The sequence below is a fragment of the Gorilla gorilla genome, chromosome 6 (assembly GCF_029281585.2).
Source record: "Gorilla gorilla gorilla isolate KB3781 chromosome 6, NHGRI_mGorGor1-v2.1_pri, whole genome shotgun sequence".
In the NCBI taxonomy this organism is placed as follows: Eukaryota; Metazoa; Chordata; class Mammalia; order Primates; family Hominidae; genus Gorilla; species Gorilla gorilla.
In genome coordinates this window covers 14829351-14850030 of record NC_073230.2, presented here as the reverse complement: position 1 = coordinate 14850030, position 20680 = coordinate 14829351, and the positions used below count along the sequence as shown (strand labels likewise).

The 20680-nt window shown below is 40.5% G+C and overlaps 1 protein-coding gene across 1 annotated transcript in view; it reads left to right on the top strand.

The window, feature by feature from the left end:
* COL28A1 (collagen type XXVIII alpha 1 chain) overlaps positions 1–20680 on the top strand; it is a 173206-nt gene that overhangs the window by 129965 nt on the left and 22561 nt on the right. The window contains exons 28-30 of the mRNA XM_019030589.4: positions 17763–17831; positions 18514–18594; positions 18684–18719. Coding sequence (XP_018886134.3) covers positions 17763–17831; positions 18514–18594; positions 18684–18719 — 186 coding nt within the window. The remainder of the gene's footprint in view (positions 1–17762; positions 17832–18513; positions 18595–18683; positions 18720–20680) is intronic.

Sequence of the window (20680 nt, the reverse complement as noted above, 5' to 3'; positions counted from 1 at the left end):
TCTAAGAAAGTTGTGGGTTGATATGGAAGATGTCACTCTTGGCTGGGGTCAGGGAGGATCAGGGAAGACTTCTTGGATGTGTTTGGGAGGCTGGGACTTGCCCACAGACTGGATGAGGGTGTTCAGGAAGCACAGAGGTCAGAACACAAAAAGAATCCTGAGCCTGAGGGGTGAGTGGAGAAAGGAAAGCCAAGAGTGAAAAGCAGATGTGGCTGAGGTGTATTTGATGGATTTGGTTCTGAAATGGCTAGCATATGGAAAACTGTAGAAAGTAGATATGAAGTTACACCTGGATCTAAGAGACAGGGCTGAGACTGTGGACTAGAGAATTGGAGATTCTATGACTAAAGTCATAGAAGTGGACAAGATTGCTAAGGATAACATGAAGGTAAAAGTAAGGGACCCTGGCAGAAACCTACCTTGAGGATACAGGGAGCACCAACGGAGGCGTCAGAGTAGTTAAAGGCAAACTGACATCTAAACACACAAACCACTAAACACTCAGGAGGACAAGGAGACTGCATCGTGCAGATGGCCAGCAAAGACAGCATTCCAGACATCCTTGTCTCTAGCAGAGTCAACTGTCATAAAGGCAACCCTGTCTCTCTGTATTTATCACTTGTGGTGTGAATATATTCAAATACCATGTGAGGCATTCATGAAATTTGGCAGGTTTTACAGATAGCTGTTTAGACAGGAGGGCAGGACAAGTTAATGTATGCAACTGAGTCCAACTGGAAAAGCCCCTTAAAGCCATGGCACCCTTTGCACTATGACCTATCCATGTATTTAACTCTAGGACTTAAACTAAGAACAATTTCATTGTCAGAAAACAGGACTAAATTCTGTGAATTGGATAGAAAATCAAAATTGTGAGCATGTATCCATGAAGCAATCAACATAGTTAAGTGGCTTGACTGTTGCTGAGATTATTGGCAAATATTCATTTGCTACTTGTCCAATCACTTTATCATTTGCTAGTGGTTATAAACAGAAAAAATGGAAGCAAGGACTAAAAGTTTAAGAAAATGATTGCAGGAAATAATCTCCAAATGGAGAACATTTGACTGTAAGTATTGAGAGCTGAGCTAAGCCAATTTGGATATTTATTATTTGTTAGATTCTGTTTGATGACTGTCAGAAGAATGGCCTCTGAAGAATAGAATTCAATAGGAGTATCTGCTTCCTCCTAGACAACTTTGCTATCAGATGGCATGTTTCAATTAAAACAAATTTCTACCCTGTGTTCAGCTATTTATTATAAGAACACAGAATTCTACCCTGTGTTCAGCTATAAGCAGGCATAAACACTTTTACTAAAAGATTGGTCAAAGGTCCAATTCAATATATTTTAAAGCATTTTGCATGAAATGAACACTCTGAGGCAAATGCAAAAATATTCTCATGACAGGACCAATTAACCTTTTAGTTACGTCAGGTGAAGGGATTCTTCATTATGCGATGAGAGTAGGAGGCACTTGTTCTGAATGGAGCTCAAGAATTAGGTGCTCTATTTGGCTGGTGGGTGGACCTCACTCTTATGCCCAATTTGTGTAGGGGGTAAGGTACCTGTACAACATTTCTAGCTACCACATGTCTTAAACACTCCTTATTTCATCAAAGATAAATTGTTTTACTTATCCCTATGGAGCAAATCCAGATAGCAATAGTTGAAGCTCACGCCTGAGAAGTGTGGACTACTGAATGCACTATTTCAAGTGTTAACTTAGCATCCCTAGAGTGCAAATTAAGTTAACTTGCACATACACATATTCATGATATGATCTAAATGGAAGTGTATTAAGGTAAATTACAGACAATATAATTATTATCTTACTTTTTGTATAAATAGAGCAAAAGCCACCGTGGTAAGCTGAATAATGGTTCTCAAAGATGTCCACATCTGAATCCCTGGAATTAGTACATATTACCTTAAATGGCAGAAGGAATCCTGAGTTGGGGAGATTATCCTGGATTATCTGGGTGGGCCTTGAATATAAGGCCCGAATGTCCTTTATAAGAGGGAGGCAAAAGGAGAAGAGACTATGAAAGATGCATCGTGATGACGGAAACAGACTGGAGTGCAGGAAGATGGAGGAAAACTGTTGAATACAGGTGGCCACCAGCAGCTGAAAAAATTAAGGAAATAGATTCTCTTCTTACAGCCTCTAGAGGAAACCAGCCCTGTTGACACCTTGACTGTAGCCCAGTGAAATTGATTTCAGACTTCTGACTTCCAGAACTGTAAGAGAATACCACTAAATTCATGGCAATTCATTACAACAGCAATAGAAAACAGATAACAGCCATCAGTATTAATGTCAGCAGCGTCTTGGTCCAGCACAGGGACATTTCCATGGGAGCTGTTCTGAAAACCCTTGCTATACATGGCTGACAGTGTATATACATGGCTGGTTATTAACAAAAGCCCTGCATTGAGGGCCATGGAGACAGGGGAAGAGGTACAAATGGTGCAGGTTTTAAACTGTTTTTAGGAACAGACTCAAAATCAGTCCCTGAATCTATAAAAGGTCAACTATTTCTCTGCCTTTCACCAGACACAATGGAACTAGATCACCATTTGAATGAAAATCAAATATAATGAAGCCATGTTTTTGTTCCATTAAGCCCATCAGGATTGTATTCTGGCCAGGTACCAAATGAGCCAGGCCTACACTTCAACAAATGGCTTGCCTGATAACAAGTAACTTACTCATTGATTCTGTTCCCAACCAAATAGGGTGCTTTGTTGAACAAGCATTAGGCCGTCTTAGTCCCCATTAGAGAGTGTTAACATATCTATATGGGACATTAAGTTAGAGGGATTGAATTGCACAAAGGAAAAGGATTTTAAAACACTGGAAGCTGCTGATTATCAAGTCAGAGAAGGGGAAACTGCCTGGCTTCTGCTCTACACCAAGATAGTATTAGGGAATGAAAACCAGCAAAGCCTTTGTTCGGAGGGACTGCCAGCTTTGTATTTGAGTGAAAGTATTAGTGAAGCCTTGGTTTTATCATGTATATACTTGCTCCCAGGGTTATCACAAAAATTAAATGAGTATATGAGCTCAATTCTTTACACATGGGCGCACAATAAATGGCAGTTGCTGGTTACAGTAGGAGAATTAGGATCAGAACTTCAGGGAGAAGGAGATCAATACCCAAATGGCAGACCACTGGGTTGCTCTAGGGGGTCTCTGGATAAGGTCCTTCTATCAATATGTATAATTTTATGTACTAGAAAGGCTAATGAGAAGTACATTTACCTTCTCAAGTGAATTAGCTGTACTCACAAAGCAGAAAACGATCCCTTTCAAAACAAAGGTAGTTCGTGGATTCCAGGCCAAATACTTGTTGACTATTCAGGTAGGTCACTGCATCTTGTTAACTGTTATTAACCCACTAAGTCAGCGTCTTAATCCTGGCTTTTTTATTTGACCTAGCAGAAGGCTTTCACACACCACTTTCAAAATGTACAGTTCCCCCGGTTCCTAATTAGCAATAACGTAATTAGAAAGGAAGACAGGCAAACTAGAAGAGAAGTAGAGGAAAGAATGGTAAAATTATTTATTCTGGGATGTTTTGGGGGCCATGAAAAAGTAGTGGGGATGGGTTTAAACTTTTAATATGGTTGCATGATTGCATCCCAGCAAAGAAAATTTTGTGCTAAAGTAAAATTCTTCCTCTTCTCAGAGCTTTTACAGCAAGTGCTCTCAACCAAGCATGTTCCAATTGACTATAACTGATGGTTAGCCAGAAGTTTCATTTGTTTGTAATGTGTAACGAGGTCTCTCTGATTTATCACACAGGACTGCAAATCTTAATGGAGGAGCAACCCAAGCTTCTGTTTGAGCTGGAAATGCTGGCCGTTATTATTGGCCTTACTTAGCCATTTTTCTTTTTGCAAAAGTTGGAAAATGATAAGGAAGAAAGCAACTTAATAGTAAAATGAAAAGAGTACAAAGATGAAAGATTAAAAGGTGAAATGTTTTCACTGAATTAAGCCTGGGTTTGGGCCAAAATCCCATTCAGGTACCACAGCTGGTTTGTCTGTGTTTTTTTAAGACGGAGCCTCACTCTGTTGCCCAGGCTGGAGTGCAGTGATGTGATCTTGGCTCACTGCAGAACTCCGTCTCCTGAGTTCAAGTGATTCTCCTGCCTCAGCCTCCCAAGTAGCTGGGACTACAGGAGCATGCCACCACACCTGGCTAATTTTTGGTATTTTTAGTAGAAACAGGGTTTCGCCATGTTGGCCAGGCTGGTCTCGAGCTCCTGGCCTCAAGCGATTCTCCCACCTCAACCTCCCAAAGTGCTGGGATTACAGGCATAAGCCACCGTGCCCAGCCCATAGCTGTTTTTTTCTCTCAACTTCCACATTTCAGTCTGAGGCAATGAGCAAGTGCCGAAATTCAAGAACAGCTCATTTCTTTTTTTCCTTAAGAGTGAACCTCCTGGTACAGTTTTGTAAATGTAGAATACCTATCTCTTCTTAGAAATAAGTAGTGTGTTATAAATAATTACCTCTATTATTACCTATGAGATGACAAAGGAACCTTGGGAAGGCACGAACTCAAACAGGAAGGGAAAAGATTCCTTCTCTTGCTGTCCAGCCCTGGTGTCCTACTTCTCCATTAGCATTTATATTATCCATGTGTAGATAGAATTCACAGTCTCGGGGTAGATAACCAGCATCAGACCTACAAACTGGCTGTGTCCAAGTGGACAATCCTGCTGGTTTAAAAGATTGAACTGACCCTCCATAGCTATAGCATCCTGAATTTCCTTATTGTCATGGCCAACCTCAGCAACCGCAGCAGAAAATACAGCTTTCAACACATCTTCAAATGAATTTAAGAATAAGTTAAATAAACCTTACGAAAAGTAAGAATATCAAAGTGCAGAATATTATTAGTTTCCCATACTATAAAATCAAATTTATAGAAAGCTTATATAGGATTGCAGGCTGGCAAGATGGCTGAATAGGAACAGCTCTGGTCTGCAGCTCCCAGTGAGATCAATGCAGAAGGCTGGTGATTTCTGCATTTCCAACTGAGGTACCTGGCTCATCTCATTGGGACTGGTTAGACAGTGGGGGTAGCACACAGAGGGTGAATTGAAGTAGGGTGGGGCATTGCCTCACCTGGAAAGCACAAGGGGTCAGGGAACTCCCTCCCCTAGCCAAGGGAAGCCATGAGGGACTGTGCCATGAGGAACGGTGCACTCTGGTCCAGATACTATGCTTTTCCCACAGTATGCACAGCCCACAGACCGGGAGAGTCCCTTGGGTGCCTACGCCGCCAGGGCCCTGGGTTTCAAGCACAATACTGGGAGGCCGTTTGGGCAGACACCGAGCTAGCTGCAGGAGTGTTTTTTTTTTTCATACCCCAGTGGAACATGGAACGCCAGCGAGACAGAACTGTTCACTCCCCTGGAAAGGGGGCTAAAGCCAGGGTGCCAAGTGGTCTACTTCAGCAGATCCCACCCCCACGGAGCCTGGCAAGCTAAGATCCAATGCCTTGAAATTCTCACTGCCAACACAGCAGTCTGAAGTTGACCTGGGATGCTCAAACTTGGTGTGGGGAGAGGGGTCCACTTTTCCCCTCACAATGTAAACAAAGTTGTGGGGAAGTCCCAATTGGGTGGAATCCTCCACAGCTCAGCAACGCCACTGTAGCCTGACTGCCTCTCTAGATTCGTCCTCTCTGGGCAGGGCATATCTGAAAAAAGGCAGCCCCAGCAAGGGGCTTATAGATAAAACCCCCGTCTCCCTCGGACAGAGCACCTGGGGGAAGGGGAGACTGTGGGTGCAGCTTCAGCAGACTTAAACATCCCTGCCTGCCAGCTTTGAAGAGAGCAGTGCATCTCCCAGCCCAGCGTTCAAGCTCTGCTAAGGGTCAGACTGCCTCCTCAAGTGGGTCCCTGAACCCTGTGTCTCCTGACTGGGAGACACCTCCCACCAACAGACATCTCATACGGGAGAGCTCTGTCTGGCATCTGGTGGGTACCCGTCTGGGACGAAGCTTCCAGAGGATTGAACAGGTGGCAGTCTTTGCTGTTCTGCAGCCTCCACTGGTAATGCCCAGGCAAAAAGGGTCTGGAGTGGACATCCAGCAAACGCCAGCAGACCTGCAGCAGAGGGACCAGACTGTTAGAAGGAAAACTAACAAACAGAAAGGAATAGCATCAACATCAACAAAAGGACGTCCACTCAGAAACCCCATCTAAAGATCACCAACATCAAAGAACAAAGGTAGATAAATCCATGAAGATGAGGAAAAACAAGCACAAAAAGCCAGAAGCCTCTTCTCCTCCAAAGGATCACAACTCCTCACCAGCAAGGGAACAAAACTGATTGAGAAAGAATTTAACGAATTGACAGAAGTAGGCTTCAGAAGGTGAGTAATACCAAACTCCTCTGAGCTAAAGGAGCATGTTGTAACCCAATGCAAGGAAGCTAAGAACCTTGAAAAAAGGTTAGAGGAATTGCTAACTAGAATAACTAGCTTAGAGAAGAACATAAATGACCTGATGGAGCTGAAAAACACAGCACAAGAACTTCGTGAAGCATACACAAGTATCAATAGCCAAATCAATGAAGTGGAAGAAAGGATATCAGAGATTGAAGATCAACTTAATGAAATAAAGCATGAAGGCAAGATTAGAGAAAAAAGAATGAAAAGGAACCAACAAAGCCTCCAAGAAATATGGGACTATGTGAAAAGACCAAACCTACGTTTGATTGGTGTACCTGAGAGTGACATTGAGAATGGAACCAAGTTGGAAAATACTCTTTAGGATATTATCCAGGAGAACTTCCCCAACCTAGCAAGACAGGACAACATTCAAATTCAGAAATTACAGAGACCACCACAAAGATACTTCTCAAGAAGAGCAACCCCAAGGCACATAATAGTCAGATTCACCAAGGTTGAAATGAAGGAAAAAATGTTAAGGGCAGCCAGAGAGAAAGGTCAGGTTACCCACAAAGGGAAGCACATCAGACTAACAGCAGATCTCTCTGCAGAAACCCTACAAGCCAGAAGAGAGTGGGAGCCAATATTCAACATTCTTAAAAGAATTTTCAACCCAGAATTTCATATCCAGCCAAACTAAGCTTCACAAGTGAAGGAGAAATAAAATCCTTTACAGACAAGCAAATGCTGAGCGATTTTGTCACCACTGGGCCTGCCTTACAAGAGCTCCTGAAGGGAGCACTAAACATGGAAAGGAACAACCAGCACCAGCCAATGCCAGAAACATACCAAATTCTAAAGACCATTGACACTGAAGAAATTGCATCAACTAACGAGCAAAATAACCAGCTAACCTCATAAAGACCAGATCAAATTCATACATAACAATATTAACTGTAAATGGGCTAAATGCCCCAATTAAAAGACACAGACTGGCAAATTCAATAACAAGTCAAGACCTATCAGTGTGTTGTATTCAGGAGACCCATCTCATGTGCAAGGACACACATAGGCTCAAAATAAAGGGGTGGAGGGATATTTACCAAGCAAATGGAAAGCAAAAAAAAAAAAAAAAAGTAGCAGGGGTTGCAATCCTAGTCTCTGATAAAACAGACTTTAAATCAACAAAGATCAAAAAAGACAAAGAAGGGCATTACATAATGGTAAAGGGATCAATGCAACATGAAGAGCTAACCTAAATATATAGGCACCCAATACAGGAGCACCCACATTTATAAAGCAACTTCTTAGAGACCTACAAAGAGACTTAGACTCCCACACAATAATAGTGGGAGACTTTTACACAGCACTGTCAATATTACACAGATTAACAAGACAGAAAATTAACAAGGATATTTTGGACATGAACTCAGCTCTGGACCAACTGGACCTAATAGACATCTACAGAACCTTCCACCCCAAATCAGCAGAATATGCATTCTTCTCAGCACTGCATCACTCTTATTCTAAAATTGAGCACATAATTGGAAGTAAAACACTCCTCAGCAAATGCAAAAGAATGGAAATCATAACAAACAATCTCTCAGACCACAGTGAAATCAAATTAGAACTCAGGATTAAGAAACTCACTCAAAACCGCACATCTACATGGAAACTGAACAACCTGCTCCTGAATGACTACTGGGTAAGTAACGAAATTAAGGCAGAGATAAATAAGTTCTTTGAAACCAAGGAGAACAAAGATACAAGGTACCAGAATCTCTGAGCCACAGCTAAAGCAGTATTTAGAGGGAAATTTATAGCACTAAATGCCCACAAGAGAAAGTGGGAAAGATTTAAAATCGACACCCTAACATCGCAACTAAAGAACTAGAGAAACAAGACCAAACAAATTCAAAAGCTAGTAGAAGACAAGAAATAACTAAGATCAGAGCAGAACTGAAGGAGATAAAGACACAAAAAGACTCTTCAAAAAATCAGTGAATCCAGGAGCTGGTTGAAAAGATCAACAAAATAGACCATTAGCTGGACCAATAAAAGAGAGAAGAATCAAATAGATGCAATAAAAAATGATAAAGGGGATATCACTGCTGATCCCACAGAAATACCAACTACCATCAGAGAATACTATAAATACCTCTATGCAAATAAACTAGAAAATCTAGAAGAAATGGATAAGTTCCTGGACACATACACACTTCCAAGTCCAAACCAGGAAGAAGTTGAATCCTCGAACAGACCAAAACAAGTTCTGAAATTGAGGCAGTAATTAATAGCCTACCAAGCAAAAAAAGCCCAAGACCAGACGGATTCACAGCCGAATTCTAACAGAGGTACAAAGAGGAGCTGGTACCATGTCTTCTGAAACTATTCCAAACCACAGAAAAAGAGGGACTCCTCCCTAACTCATTTTATGAGGCCAGCATTATCCTGATATGAAAACCTGGCAGAGACCCAACAAAAAGAGAAAATTTCAGGCCAATATTCCTGATGAACATCAATGCAAAAATTCCCAATAAAATACTGGCAAACTGAATCCAGCAGCACATCAAAAAGCTTAACCACCACGATCAAGTCGGCTTCATCCCTGGGATGCAAGGCTGGTTCAACATATGCAAATCAAGTAACATAATCCACCACCTAAACAGAACCAATGACAAAAACCACCTGATTATCTCAATAGATGCAGAAAAGTCCTTTGACAAAATTCAACATCCCTTCATGCTAAAAACTCTCAATAAACTAGGTATTGATGGATCATATCTCAAAATAATAAGAGCCATTTATGACAAACCCAAAGCCAGTGTCATATGGAATGGGCAAAAACTGGAAGCATTCCCGCTGAAATTCGGCACAAGACAGGGATGCCCTCTCTCACCATTCCTATTCAACATAGTATTGGAAGTTCTGGCCAAGGCAATCAGGCAAGAGAAAGAAATAAAGGGTATTCAAATAGGAAGAGAGGAAGTCAAATTGTCCCTGCAGATGACATGGTTGTATATTTAGAAAACACTATTGTCTCAGCCCAAAATCTCCTTAAGCTGATAAGCAACTTCAGCAAAGTCTCAGTATATGAAATCAATGTGCAAAAATCACAAGCATTCTTATACACCAATAACAAACAAACAGATAGCCAAATCGTGAGTGAACTCCCATTCACAATTGCTACAAAGAGAATAAAATACCTAGGAATACAACTTACAAGGGATGTAAAGGACCTCTTCAAGGAGAACTACAAACCGCTGCTCAAGGAAATAAGAGAAGACACAATCAAATGGAAAAGCACTCCATGCTCATGGACAGGAAGAATCAATATTGTGAAAATGGTCATACTGCCCAAAGTAATTTATAGATTCAATGCAATCCCTATCAAGCCACTATTGACTTCCTTCACAGATTTAGAAAAATCTACTTTAAATTTCTTATGGAATCAAAAAAGAGCTCACATAACCAAGACAATCTTAAGCAAAAAGGACAAAGCTGGAGGGATTACGCTACCTGACTTCAAACTATACTATGAGGCTACAGTAACCCAAACAGCATGGTATTGGTACCAAAACAGATATGTTGACCAGTGGAACAGAACAGAAGCCTCAGAAATAACACTGTACATCTACAACCATCTGGTCTTTGACAAACCTGACAAAAACAAGCAATGAGGAAAGGATTTCCTATTTAATAAATGGTGTTGGGAAAACTGGCTAGTCATATGCAGAAAACTGAAACTGGACCCCTTCCTTACACTTTATACAAAAATTAACTCAAAATGGATTAAAGACTTAAGTAAGACCTAAAACCTTAAAAAAAAAACCCTAGAAGAAAACCTAGGCAATACCATTCAGGACATAGGCATGGGCAAAGGCTTCATGACTAAAATACCAAAAGCAATGGCAACCAAAGCCAAAATTGACAAATGGGATCTAATAAACTAAAGATCTTCTGCACAGCAAAAGAAACTATCATCAGAGTGAACAGGCAACATACAGAATGGGAGAAAATTTTTGCTATCTATCCATCTGACAAAAGGCTAATATCCAGAATCTACAAAGAACTTAAATTTACAAGAAAAAAACAACCCCATCAAAAAGTGGGTGAAGGATATGAACAGACACTTCTCAAAAGAAGACATATGTGTAGTCAGCAAATGTGAAAAAAAGCTCATCATCACTGTCATTAGAGAAATGCCAATCAAAACCACAATGAGATACCATCTCACACCAGTTAGAATGGCGATCATTAAAAAGTCAGAAAACTACAGATGCTGGAGAAGATGTGGAGAAATAGGAATGCTTTTACAGTGTTGGTGGGAGTGTAAATTAGTTCAACCATGTGGAAGACAGTGTGGCAATTCCTCAAGGATCTAGAACCAGAAATACCATTTGACCCAGCAGTCCCATTACTGGGTATATACCCAAGGGATTATAAATCATTCTATAAAGACACATGCACCCACATGTTTATTGCGGCACTGTTCACAATAGCAAAGGCTTGGAACCAACCCAAATGCCCGTTAATGATAGACTGGATAAAGAAAAGTGGCAGTATACACCATGGAATACTATGCAGATATAAAAAAGGATGAGTTCATGTCCTTTGCAGAGACATAGATGAAGCTGGAAACCATCATTCTTAGCAAACTAACACAAGAACAGGAAACTGAACACTGCATGTTCTCACTCATAACTGGGAGTTGAAAAATGAGAAACACGTGGATACAGGGAGGGGAACATCACACACCAAGGCCTGTCATGGGGTGGGGGGCTGGGGGAGGGATAGCATTAGGAGAAATGTCTAATGTAGATGATGGGTTGATGGGTTCAGCTAACCACCGTGATACATGCATACCTATGTAACAAACCATGTTCTGCACATGTACCCCAGAAATTATAATTTAAAAAATTGAACTGAAATTGGTATGAATACAAATCCTAGGGAAGTTTAGAAGCTTCTGGTAACAGTAGAAGCCTCCTGAATTCAAACAGTGGAAGCTGTTTCTGCGTAGGGAGAAATCCACACCTGTAGCTTTGTTTTAGGTCTTTTGATGTTCTTTTAGCCTTTGGGCTCCCAAACTTTGAGTAGGCAAAGTACCTGTATACTCATATGCTTTAGCCGCTGCAGCAGTGATAGCTGACATCTTTTTGCAACCACTTGGTACGTTTATTCATGCATTCATTTTATGTATTAATGTTTAACTTTTATTTTGAAATAATTTCAGACTTGCAAAAAAAGTTGCAAAGATAATACAAAGAATTTTTATATATCCTTTACCCAGATTCTATAAATGTTAATATTACCACATTTGCTATATCACTTTGCATATATATATATATATATATATATATATGTGTCATATTATTTTTCTGAAACACTTGAGAGTAAAATTCAGATTTGGTACCCATTTACTCCTAATACATCAGTATTTTTGCTACAAACAAGCACATTCTCTTATATAACACAGTACAATAATAAACATCAGAAAATTATTGATATAATATTTAATCTATAGAACTCATTTAAATTTTGCCAAGTGTTTATCTAATTCTTTTTAACTTTTTAAAGTATTGTTTTATTCTTTAGTAAAGGATTATTTATATGCAGTAAAATTTACTCTTTTTAGTATGTAGTTTTATGTGTTCCAGCAAACCCATACGAGGAGGCGTCTAATGGTCTGGGCGTGGTTTCCTGACCCTCCACAAATAGTAGGGCATCTCTAAAGATCTGGGCCCAGGATTCATTCTTGCAAGGTTTATTCTGTTTCCTTCAAAAGGAAACAGAATGTGGTCTAAAAATTCATATGGTCCCCACATTCATATGTTGAAATTTTAACCCCTAAGTCGATGGCGTTAGGAAGTGGGGCCTTGGGGTGGTGATTAGGTCACCTCTGTCCTCAGGAATGGGATTAGCACCCTTATAAAGGAGGCCCCAGGGAGCTGTCTTGTCCCTTCCACCATGTGAGGACACGGCAAGAAAGTGCCACCTATGAACCAGGAAATGGACCCTCACCAGACACTGAATTTGCCAATTCCTTGATCGTGGGCTTTCTAGCCTCCAGAACTGTGAGAGATAATCTGCTGTTGTTTATAAGCCACCCAGTCTATGGTATTTTGTTATAGCAGCACAAACAGACTGAGACCTGTGGGACTGCTGCTTCCCTTCCCAGGCTGGCACCACAAGGGAAGCCTACTCCTGACCCTAGTCCTGGCCCCAGTCTTTCTCTTGAGCACCAGCAAAGTCCCTGAGAAGAGTCTGTGAGTAGCTGTGATTTTCTCTTGTGCCTGCAGCTCCCAGGGGTCCTATCCCCTCCTGCTATCCCACACTCAGCCTTTAGCATCCTGTTAAAAATTTTAGCTAAATTCTTACCAGCTTGTATAACATGTGGCACCTCCACCAGGTAGGTGAATATCCAAGCCTGTGTCTCCTTGAAGGATCTTGACTTTCCTTAGATGCTGAATTGGCTGGGTGCCCTGCAACCACAGCTCTATGATGGATTCAAGAAAAGCTGTGACTTCACAGATTAGTTCTCATTTTTTGTTGTTGGGGCTTAAGAATGAGAGTAGCATTTTTTTCCACTTTTCTACACACTGGCAGAAGCCAGATGTCCATTTTATATTTTATGATCATCTATAAATTTGATTTTTTTCTTACCACACCTTACTGAGAAAACATTTTGAAAGAAAAATCATTGTTTCCTGACGTATCAGTAATGCAAAAATAAATCAATGGAAACATTCAGGTAGATGTGCATTATTCTTAGAAATTTCTCTCCCAGAGAACAAGCAGTCATCTGAAAAATGAAAATGATCACTTCTTTATCAGGACACATCTAATGTGGTGATATAGTGATTAACCAGGGTTTGAAATTTAGATTTAATTATAGCTTCCAATAAAATAGGTTGTTTCATGCAGTTGTTTCTGACCCACACTCAAATCATTGTTTATCATTTTCCTGAGACTTATACATTTAAAAGTCTGATTGGATAGCATTCACCTCTGCCAAGATCAGACATGGATTTACTTGCTAAAGGCTTTTAGCTAGATAGTCTACTCTGAAAGTTATAGGAAGCCTTTAAGTATTTTGAAGGGAAACTAGCGATTAAAAAGAAAATGAATTGCCTTTATTATAGGGAAATCTAGCTGCCTGGAATATCTATAGTGTTAACAGTTATATAGAAAATACTTATATTGTGAAGTAATGCAAAAGAAATTCCTGAACATTACCCTAACAAGATAATTTGCTACTCTAATGTTTTTTCCCTCAGGGCATGTGTCATGCTTCCCCTTACAACAATAGGTTTTAGCTATATTAGGAAATTGTGTCATTTCTTAAAGGCAGCTAGTTAGTCATGAACATGTATTGGACATCTTCTGTAGTAGCTACTGGAGGAATCTGAAATATTGCAAAAGAAATAATTATTCTGAGTAATTGTCAGAAAGGTATGGCATTCTTTCTGGATTCACTTTGTCTAAACATATAACTCTCAGCGATAATTCACCATCACACCACAGTCTCAGCTCCTCTGTTTATCACACTGTTCTGTCCTTTCAGGTTGAGACAAAGCCAACCATGGATTTCCTCTTAGTGTTCTCATGAGCCTTTAGTCTGTCTTATCCCTGGCCAGCTGTACCCCCTAACTTAGGTACAGCGGTCTGACGCATCTCCCCTGCAACCCAAACCTTCTACCAGGTACCTCATTGAATGAAAATGTCCTCATTCACCTCCACAAAAAATCTGAGAAAACAAATTTATACCAAAGTGTAATTTACCAAGACATCTTTCTTAAGAGGATATCGTTCCTATAATATTTGTGTTTGTTTTCCTTTGGATTTGAGCAGAAGAAGATGGTATAACCTCAGGCAGGTAGCTGCCTGCAGTCCTGCATATCACTCTGGGGGCTGGCTGCTAGTCTGTATGTAGGCAGACCCCACTAACCTTCATGTTCAGAAGCAGGCTGCAGATCCACTCCTATTAGAGCATGTTTTGCAGTGAGCATAATGAGGTTGTTCTGTGTTATCTACACCTTCCCACCTATTCATCTTCACGACACCTATGTTGGGAGTGCCATCTTTGGAAACAGGACAAATTTTTCTCCTCTCTTTTTTTTGATTGAATTTTCATCTTGGAATGCCAGTGTCAGTTTAATGTTTAGGGTTTATTTAACTGGCACAAATTCCTATCCAGGGTTCTGGGGCTCCCAATGATATCAAGTTCCCTGGTGGGAAAAGATTACAGTAGTCCCTCCTTATCTGCAGGAGATATGTTCCGATATTCCCAGTGGGTGCTTGAAACCTTGGATACTACCAAACCCTAAATATGCTATGTTTTTTCTATATACACATACCTATAATAAGGCCTAATTTAAAATTAGGCACAGTAGGAGATTAACAAACACATAATAAAATAGAACAACTATAAGCAATATACTGTCATCAAAGTTATGTGAATGTGGTCTCTCTCGAAATATCTTATTATACTATACTCACTTATTTTCCAACCACAGTTGACTGTGGGTAAGTGTAACCATGGGAAATGAAAGTACAGATAAAGGGGGACTACTGTATTCTATCCTGACTTTAAACTGAATGAAGAAGACCAATCATCCCTACTTGTTCCCTCTAAGCAACTAGCAGAGGAAGCACTCCTCTTCGGGGTGAGCCTCCTTAGGTGGGCCCAAGACACTGTAGTGCAACACTGCATACCCATTTCCAGTGGGCCCAGTATGTTACTGCGCTGGGTTTGGCTCAAGAGATACCAAAGTGAAAAGACATTCAGTGAATTAAGTTCTCTGTAATCTCACCCCTGTAAAGAACTTATTTTAAGTCCTCTGGTGTTGAACTGGAGAGGCAATACCATAACACCATACCTACAACCAGTTTAGAAACACATGTAAGAGAATAAAAAGAACCTTAGAGTTCAGTCAAGCCAGTGTGCCGCGAGAGGTTAGGGATGGGTGTGTGAAAAATGGAGCCCTTTAGTTCAGCTTCAGAGAATCTGTGCTGTGTTCATTTTATTTTGTACCATTTTATATAATATTTGTTTCGATGTAAGAGTTTCCTCCTAGGAATGTATACAAGTGTGCAAAGGCATATAAAAGGATATTCTTAAAATATTATTTTTAATACAGAAATATTGGAAATAACCTAAATGTGCATCAAAAGGCTAATGGATAAGTTGTATTCAGTTATTTAATGAAATACTTTATAGCAGAGAGACAATCAACAAATTAGAACCTCATATATATATATATATATATATATATATATACACACATACACACACACAAATTTCAAATAGATAATATTGAGGTTTTTTAAAAAAATTGGATGCATAAATATATCATTTATTGGAAATTTAAAATATTAAAAATATCAGCCAGGTGTGGTGGCTCATGCCTGTAATCCCAGCACTTTAGGAGGCCGAGGCAGGTGGATCACCTAAGGTCAGGAGTTTGAGACCAGACTGGCCAACATGGTGAAACCCTGTCTCTACTAAAAATACAAAAATTAGCCAGGCATAGTGGCACACACCTGTAATCCCAGCTACTCAGGAGGCTGAGGCAGGAGAATCGCTTGAACTTGAGAGGTGGGGACTGCAGTGAACTGAGATCACACCACTGCACTCCAGCCTGGGTGACAGAGTGAGACTCTGTCTCAAAAAAAAAAAAAAAACAAAAAAACACACACACAAACAAACAACAAAAAAAAGATGTATTATTTTGAAATGTAGTTAAAGCATAAAAACATGGATACGAATGATAAATATGAATTTCAGATAGAGATTTTTTCTCTCAGAGAAATAGGATTGGGGATGAGTACCTAAGAGGTTTGAATTGTATCTGTTTTATTTTTTAACGTGGTAGATAGGTGTTTACTTTATTCTATATGATTTTTGTTTTGAAATATTTCATTATAACAGTTTAAAAGAGAATGGGCCCTTTTGATTTGAAAAATCTTGACAGCCAATGAACAAGGTAAAGGAGGCATAGGGATGTTGAGGTGCCCAAAGTTGTAATGGTCTCCAAGCAAACCTCTGTGGCCCCTTCCAGGAGTGCCTCGTAAATCCCATCATGCCTCCTGGAGTAGTGGCTCTCAAGCTTTAGCAGACTTATAGCAAAACGCATATTTTGTCTTTACCTTCACCTGTGATTCTCATTTAGTTGGTTTGAGGTTGGGCCTGGGAGATGCAATTTTTATCAAGCATGCCAATGATCTTGGTGGGGATGATCAGGATAGTTTTGAAAACCACAGATCAATCCCGAGGAGCCTGTGGTCCTTCAAGCCTTTGCCAGAGACTCATTACTAATAATTATCCAGAGTCAAATAAGGATTGAGTATAAGATCCAAGGAGCATTAGAACTATGACTTTGTATACTTGCTAGTGATTGTTTCTGTTTCATGCTCAACACCATGAAACCCCTTGGAAACTGTGTGGTTTTGGTGGGGCAAGAAATAATGTTAAAATGCGATGGAGAAATCTGGAAACAAGTCCTGAATGTTGCTACAAATTATGAGAGATGGAACTAACAGTATAAAGGGAATTACATAAACAATAACTTGGCATTAATTGTGGATGGATGCTGTTATATATTCTTTTCCCCGTTACTAAAATGACATTTTTTTTCTTTTTTTTTTTTTGAGATGGAGTTTCACTCTTGTTGCCCAGGCTGGAGGGCAGTGGTGCAATCTCACCTCATTGCAACCTCTGCCTCCTGGGTTCAAGCAATTCTTCTGCCTCACCCGCCTGCGTAGATGGGACTACAGGTGTGCACCACCATGCCCAGCTAATTTTTGTGTTTTCAGTAGAGACAGGATTTCGCCATGTTGGCCAGGCTGGTCTCAAACTCGTGACCTCAGGTGATCCACCTGCCTCAGCCTCCCAAAGTGCTGGGATTACAGGCATGAGCCACTGTGCCCAACCAATAACATGTGTTTTTTAACATACCAGAAAACATGGAAAAATGTAAAGAAGATGGAACCCACCTTTACTACCATAGCTGAAATAGCAGCTATCTGTTACGTGTGAACTGGTTGATGTGTTCATAGCTTGAAATTAGCCACAGTGAAAGTATTTACACCACAGAAATAGGCAAATGGCATAAATCAGAGCCCTCACTCCTATCCTAGTCTTAGTTGTTAAACACTTACTAGCAAACCGTTGAGCCATACACATACACACATACACGTATGTATTTATATACATATATATATATTTCCCCCAATATTTCGATAATACTATAATGCAGTTTTAAACCGTAAGTGTGTTTCTGACCCAAAGAATATCCAAGCTATCCTGGTAAATTAATAGAACATCTCTTCTCATATCCTATGTAGGGGGAACAAGGACCACAAGGCTTCCCAGGCCCAAAGGGCACAATGGGCCATGGCCTCCCAGGCCAGAAGGTAAGTGTCTCAGGATCTTAGAGAAATGATTAGGCTTAGGATCGCAATAGCTTAACTTTAACTTTGGAAGAACTCTCATATATGTGTCACGCTTCCCCTTACAACTCTCAGAAGAAAAACAATCCAGTCGAAATAAAATCCTTGTGCATTGCTTTTTCTACCTATAAATAGGTTCACTTTATAAAATGTCCTTTTCTTTGAGAGGTTGAGGCAGGGGGATTGCTTGAGGCCAGGAGTTCAAGACCATCTTGAGCAATATAGTGAGATCCCATCTCTATGTTTAAAAAAATCTTATTTTCTTTATTCTCAGAAGATAACTAATAAAGGATTTATTAGTTATCTTACAACATACTTACAACATACCATGTAGGAGATACCAGATAACTCAGGTACCCGGTAAATTGTGTAATAGTTGTATGTCCTGAAAGGTGAGCCGATTAGATGGTATTATATCTCAAGGTCTCTTCACTCTGAGACCTCTGGTTCATCATGAATTAGATTATGGTATCTGATGGGATGTAAATAAGTTACCCCCAATTTTTTTTCAAATACTGCATTTGTATAAACAAGAACTGAAGGTCTTCAAGAGATGCCAGTTGCAGATAAACCAAATTATAGAGCTTTTCTTATCTGGCTTTTAGATTCACATTCTGAACCTATCATTTTACCCTATTGTGTAAAGGGAGAGCACGGAGAACGGGGCGATGTGGGAAAGAAAGGTGATAAAGGAGAAATTGGAGAGCCTGGATCTCCAGGAAAACAGGCAAGAAGTAGTTTTTAATGTCTCACTGTGATTTTATACTCTAACTGGTTCCAACCTATATTGACTTTTACTCTTCTTCCACTAAGTAGGGTTTACAAGGACCCAAAGGAGACCTAGGACTCACAGTGAGTATCCATTCTAGAGGGTAATTGAGGGTTTTGTGCTTGCAAAATTGTTGCATTCATTCTTTAGCTTTAGAATTATGAATTTTTTGGATGCAGAATCCCAGTTTCTATTTAAATGAGAGCAACTACTACCAGCCCAGTGTTGACTTAGATGCATGAGGTAATTGAATCTGACTATGAGGGGAGACATAAAACCTTGTCCTGCCTTGTGGTGGGTGTGTGTGACTACTCCACTCGGATCCTTGGTAGAAATGATCACACTGCTGTTACTGGCCAACAAGGAGGTGAGCTGTTTCAAAAAAGCCAGATTACCAAATGACTTTAATTTATGTGGTTCATCTCATTTTAGAATGAGGACTCTTTTTTCCTGAACTAGTTCCTTTAGAAGTGCTCTGAGAAGAGCAGCAATCACAAAATTGGGATTATAGTTATATATTGATTCAATTATTCAATAAGTATTTTTTGAGCATCTATAAACGTTTCCCTGTTCTTCTCCCCACACCATTAAGAACAGAAAACTGACTCTTTAAAGTCTCATGAGTGGAAGGCAAAGTCTCATTCTTCCTTTCTGCTTTGAAGGCAATCTATCTTCTGGGGTTGAGGAAAATCACAGACCTTTTCCTTTTTTCCTGTTGGACTTTTCCAGGGTTGTGGTCTAGCGGGGCTGATTCGATGTACTAGGAACATCCAAGTGTGAGGGAGTGGCAGTTCAGGTGGTGAAGGCAAGAGCTGAGAGCTGGGCATGTGACCAACAGAACTGCACATGTGTTCTGCGGGCTGTCTGCCTTTTTCTCTTTGTTGTTCCCCACCGCAAGTCAGACCCCGAAAGATGCCCATAGTAGTTGAAGTAGCTACATATGCACAATTTCTCCCCAACAGTAGCAGGGGAGAGTGTATGTAAATGAGCAGAGGAACGTTCCCTGTAGGTTTATACCTGCCCTACTGTCCCAACGTGGGGAGAGGGACTGGTTTCCTTTCTCCATTCGTTTATTCATTCATTCATTTCACCAACCTTTATTGGATGTATCCAGTAAACCTTACTCTATCCTATTTTGGATCAGGCTCCAAAACAGGCACTGGGGAATTATTGGAGAGTGAGGCTACTTCTTGGAACTGAGAGAGCTCACAGCCTGGTGGAGAGAAAGACAACAAAGATGTTCACCTACAGAGTGATAAATGCTATGATAGAAGATGTGGTCTCGGGGTCCAGAGCAGACAAAATGGTGTATGATGGTGTTTGAGGGCAGGATAGTCTTTATCTGTTGAGTGGAAGCTTTTCAACCAAGAGGCAGAGACCTTAGAAGTAGGGACATCATTCTGCTGACTTTGGTTTTCTAGATTCTGGAAGAAGAGACTAGCAAGACGAGAAGAGTGAAGGAAAAGAGAATTTGCATTAAGTGAGAATTTAGTGTGTGACAGGCTCTGTGTTAGGCTCCTGTACATCAGTACATGTTAGGCTCCTTACCTAGTACTGCAGGGTGTTTTAGAGGCCCCTGCTCTGGAACCCTCATCCTTCTCCAGCTGCACTCCTTCCTCCGGGTTAGAAGTCCTTGGGGCCAAAGGGCATGCACATATGTCCCTCTATGCCACACTCTGGATGCATGCAATTCCAGAATTCTCAATTGAAATGGCCACAGGTTTGGAGAGCTGAAGCACTGGCCTGGATGCATGGGCCCAGCCAAGAAGTGGCCAAACAGCAGGTGGTTTCAGGGGATTTGGACAGAGCTTGGAAATGAGGACTGGTTCACAGCACGAATGCTGGCCAAACCCCCATGCAATGTAGGACTAGTGGGTTGTGGTACAAGAAGACGGTGACAGGCTGATGGCCATAACCTTCTCTTACCTAAGATCCCACCTTTAATCTGCATGACAGCTCCATGAGGTAGACAGTATCTCCACATCAAATGGAGACACACAAGTCAGGTTGGACATTATGCCCAAAGTCATCTAGCTGGCATGTA